At 36.3% G+C, this 5,000-nt stretch overlaps 1 protein-coding gene across 1 annotated transcript in view; it reads right to left on the bottom strand.

Annotated features, from left to right (window-relative positions):
• The window catches only part of LOC113815832 (GATOR2 complex protein WDR59), a 28,601-nt gene that overhangs the window by 23,335 nt on the left and 266 nt on the right, over positions 1-5,000 (bottom strand). The window contains exons 2-7 of the mRNA XM_070135396.1: positions 4,634-4,740; positions 3,815-3,944; positions 2,866-3,098; positions 2,452-2,576; positions 2,193-2,274; positions 1,492-1,601 (exon numbers count right to left, since the gene is read on the bottom strand). Coding sequence (XP_069991497.1) covers positions 1,492-1,601; positions 2,193-2,274; positions 2,452-2,576; positions 2,866-3,098; positions 3,815-3,944; positions 4,634-4,648 — 695 coding nt within the window. The 5' untranslated portion in view covers positions 4,649-4,740. The remainder of the gene's footprint in view (positions 1-1,491; positions 1,602-2,192; positions 2,275-2,451; positions 2,577-2,865; positions 3,099-3,814; positions 3,945-4,633; positions 4,741-5,000) is intronic.

Raw genomic sequence — 5,000 nt, 5'->3', positions numbered from 1 at the left:
ATCAGCTCAGTATGCATTTAACCAAGACTTGATCATATTTAAGGGATAACCTTTGTGTTTAAATAAACCGGATCTTACATGAGTTCTAGTCCGAATCAATTTGGAGCAATTAACTAAAGTTGCAGAACATTTTTTTTCTAGTCTGACTATTCAACAATACAATTTATAATCATGGGGTTAAGGAAATCATCTCTCTAGGTAAGTCCTTGAGGTTAGATATTGACCAAGAGAATGTGGAAGGGGTGATGGATCACCACAGGAACGGACTCGCCATAAGAGAGATTACAAACTTTTACAATAATCAAGCTGAGAAAATGGTAGATACATTTTCTTAATTGAAAGATAATGACAAGTCCCTGAATTTCCACTGCTGAAAAAGTTTTGTATTGTGTAGAAATGGCACCAAATCATCGCTCTGTTCGTCCACATGACAAGAGCATAGCCAGAAGAGACCACTTAACACCAAAGTTAACTAGCTCTCCTTCCCTGTGGTAGATAAGTCAGCAAAGGTAAAGTTCCAAGTTCTTTGTTCACTTTACATTTTTTTCTTTCTTTCTCTACTTATATATCTATTTCCTCTGAATTACTGTATGCAATGTTGCTTTTTAATAGTAAAAAATATATAATTCTTTGGTCATATATATGCATTGCTGATCTGAAACAAATGTTTTATATATATGCATTTCATTAGGATATTTTATTTCTAAAAAATATTAAAAAAAAAAAATGCAGTTAGAACACACATCACAAACCAACTAAATTCAGACAATAAAGTATAAATAAGAATGTAAAATCATACAAAAGCCTTTCTGCCAGTCCCTTGATATACAATATTTTGCAAAGAAGGGATGAAAGAGAAGTAATAATTCCACAATACAAGACATGTAACACCGTTTTCACATTACATTTCAATAAGAATCACACAATAGCAATGGCATGTAACTGATGAAAATGTAGCTTCAAAATATTAATTACATATCTATCATTCTAAAATCATCTAGTGTCGTAAATCATGTCTTTTCTATATTTGTCACACTGAATTAAGTATATATCAGGTATGTATGAAGATTCCCTTCACCTAAAAATTTGCTCTATAGATTTTCATATGGCCTTTTAGAATCTTGAACCTTTGGTCATGGATGTTTTATTATGCAATGGCTGTGGCAGACGGAGTTGTGGATGGCACTATATCATAACATAACACCACATCGTCGGCTCATGAGAGGAAGCCTCTTTCTTTGATAGTAGTGATATCATTTTTTTGGTGTCTCTATTACAGGTACAGCTAAAGGAAACCTTCACTTTTTAAACTTTTGTTTATCAAATACAACTGTAAGCTATCAGATGCCTAATATTGTGCGTGATGCACCTAACAAGCCAGGCGAAAATGTGGGAAACTCCCAATGCACGCCAACAACCTGCATTACTAGCCATTTGGTTGAAGTCAAAAGTAAAAAAAAATTACAAAAATTTCTACTTGGGAGTACATACAGGGAGTTGATCATTCTGCGGGCAAAGGGATGGTGCGTCCAAGGGAAGTCGTTGCTTTCTGTTCCTCCAAGAACACTGGAAGATGCAGTTGCAGCTGCCAATGACCAGACCTGTTTAAAAATAGGTGATAGGAAAATGAAGTTAGAAGAAAAAATAAATTCTATATATACTAACTAGAAGAACTCAGAGAGCACATACTTACACCAAGGTGGATAATAAAGATAATGCTAATATCATCCCTGTTGCCAAGGCAATAACAATAACTAATTCAATCATTTAAAAACTTCCTGGATCTGGATCATGAACATAATAACATCTAAGCTAGGCTTAGACACACCTACACACCTTTTGTAAAAATTTTAAAAGATCTACTCATAACTTTGAGTTATCCTGTTAACCAACCAACAAAGATATGAACAAACTAACCAATGCTACCAATAACATAACCTCCTTGGCAGAGATAATTTAATAATATAACTAAAATCCTACCACAGGAATGATAAAACACACACAAACACACACAAACACACACACACACACACACACACACACACACACACACACACACACACACACACACACACACACACACACACACACACACACACACACACACACACACATACACACACACACACACACACACACACACACACACACAAAATAAAAAGAAAAAGGAAAACAAATTGGCAGTCTCTTACCTGCACAAGGTCTTTGCGTCCTACTGCTGCTGCTGCATCTCGGTTATGTGTGCAAGTGCCTACCAGGTCATTCTCATCCAGTCTGCCATTAGAAGAAAAACATGAATATACACAAAATTTTCAAAATCATGTTGGGAAAAAATATAAAACAAAGAATCAAAGGCAATACCATCCAAATTTTTACACCGAGTTCAACCCCTTTTCTGTATCCCTTCCTATCCCTACTGCTTTGTGCAAAACTAGGAGTCCCTTCTCTTACATGTAAGTCATTCCAAGCTCCTTGGAGAATGGCATGAGGCATTTGATGTCGTAGAGAAGGACGTTTCCAGCCTTAAATGAGCGTCCACCTTCATCTTCGCTCTTACCGCGCTTGCTCTTCACCTTCTGTGAAACAAGAGGGCAATGATTTTGGCTTTATTACAGTTTATTGATTTCACAATGATAAAAAACAGGATTGCTTTCATATTACAGAAAGCCATATGTTTTAAAAGGAAAGAATAAAAGAGACCTTGTGAAAGACAAAATGCCAAGTTTTAAAAAAATATTACACATCAAATTTTCCCCATTCTGAATTTGTAAAAATATTCAGTGCTAACAAAGGTTTAAATCTCTTCCAAAACACCAAAAGAAATATCCAAAATTATCAATTCTACTTTTTTACTATTCCCCTTACCTTGTCCTGGTAATAGTAATTCGAAATGGAAATGTTTTGCTCCGTGGAAGGACTATGGCTGAGTGCACTGTACATGAAGTTATACTTGGGGGAGGTGGGCACTGCACTCGAGATCTGGGGCATGAAGTTGGTGATGTACGCCCCTAGCGCCGAGAGGGAGCGGGGTGTACATGACTCAGTCCTCGAGGAACCCTTCTTCATGAATGTGGGGCGTGCAAAACATACCAGCAGTCCTGGGAAGTAGAATTTTTATAGTCTGAGAAAGACTGATTTTTGAGAATGTTTGAGGATATCTACCCCTTGCTGCTGAGTAATTGCTCTACATGTCATGGTGATTTAATTTTATCTACCCTGCACTAATTAGATCCCCTTCCCACTGAGTCGAAACGTTGAAATCACCTCGACATGTACAGCAATCACCTTGAAGCATGGGGTTACTGTTAGAGACCGTCTTTTGTTGTTTTGTTGTTTAAGGAAAATATAAAACAATTTGACACAAAGTCACAATAAAGGGAAAATACTTACTACTATGACTTTCATTCAATATTTGTACACTTTACTACAGTTGCACTAACATTCATATTTAAGAATGTTTATTTCTAACAAATATGCACTGTTGAAGAATATCTATTCCCTTGTGTAACAGTTACCAAATGAAAATGAATAGCTATTTATTAATTCTAAATATATATATATAAATGAATCTCCACAAAACTATACATTCCACAGATAGAGAACAAATTTGCATTTCTAGTTCTAGTATATAGTATTCTCTCCCTCCTTTATCATGGTATCAAAATTCTAAATCCTCTGCAGTCCTCAAAGTTAATAATCAAAAGAAACATATCCAACTGTAAAAATCTCAGAATCAATTATTTCAAAATCTCTCTTTAGAGAAATCTTTAAAAAGTAGATAACATTATTTCAGTAATTACTTGTTATAACTTACCAGCACTGCAAAACCTTGCACCCGATGTCCTAGGGAAAGGTACACTATGATCCTGAAAGCTGCCATAAACTTGCCCTGGATAGCCACCTCCACTTAGTCTTGCCTCAACAGAGTTTACCCTCTCATCCCCCTAAGAAATGGATGAACAATCAAATATTTTGAAGGGATGGATATATATTTAGCACTGACTATAATATAGAATATCAAGTTTGTGCTTTATCATTGTTTTTTCTCATAGAACATTTCAGAGAGAGAGAGAGAGAGCGTGAAAGACACAGTGACAAACAGAGACAGACAGAGACAGATACAAACAGAGACAGAGACATACAGAGACAGACAGAGACTGAGACAAACAGAGACAGACAGAGACAGATACAAACAGAGACAGAGACATTCAGAGACAGACAGAGACTGAGACAAACAGAGACAGAGACAGAGATAGACAGAGACAGCCAAAGACAGAGACAGAGAGACAGAGACAGAGACAGAGACAGAGACAGAGACAGAGACAGAGACAGAGACAGACAGAGACAAACAGAGACAGACAAACAGAGACAGAGACAAACAGAGATAGAGACAAACAGAGACAGAGACAAACAGAGACAGAGACAGAGACAGACAGAGACAGAGACAAACAGAGACAGAGACAGAGACAGACAGAGACAGAGACAAACAGAGACAGAGACAAACAGAGACAGAGACAGAGACAGAGACAGAGACAAACAGAGACAGAGATAGACAGAGACAGAGACAAACAGAGACAGAGATAGAACCTGATACAACATAATCATGTAAAAACTTTTTACAAAGATAACATACCAGTAATGCCTTCATCTGTGCAACAAACACCCTAATACATGGCTCCAAACATGCTTTCCGCTTACGCTGATACGAGCTGGCTGTGTTTTTCAGCACCTGTAAAAGAGCTGTAAATAATCAAAAGTTCCTTCAACTACAATAACATGGAACTCAGGCCAAATATTCTTCTTTATATGAATTTAAAAAAGATCTTTTCTCAAGCACTTATTTCACCACAAACTATAGACTATAAAAATATACAAACACAGTAGTCATACTAATATTTTCACAGTTCAATAAAAATGGATATACACATATATACACATACTTTTATACATACACACTTAAATATGTACGCATTTAAACACACACAAACACAAACACACGC

This window comes from Penaeus vannamei, chromosome 20 (genome assembly GCF_042767895.1).
Source record: "Penaeus vannamei isolate JL-2024 chromosome 20, ASM4276789v1, whole genome shotgun sequence".
Classification (NCBI taxonomy): domain Eukaryota; kingdom Metazoa; phylum Arthropoda; class Malacostraca; order Decapoda; family Penaeidae; genus Penaeus; species Penaeus vannamei.
Note: the sequence above shows the minus strand (reverse complement) of the source record. Positions and strands in the feature narration are given on the sequence as shown.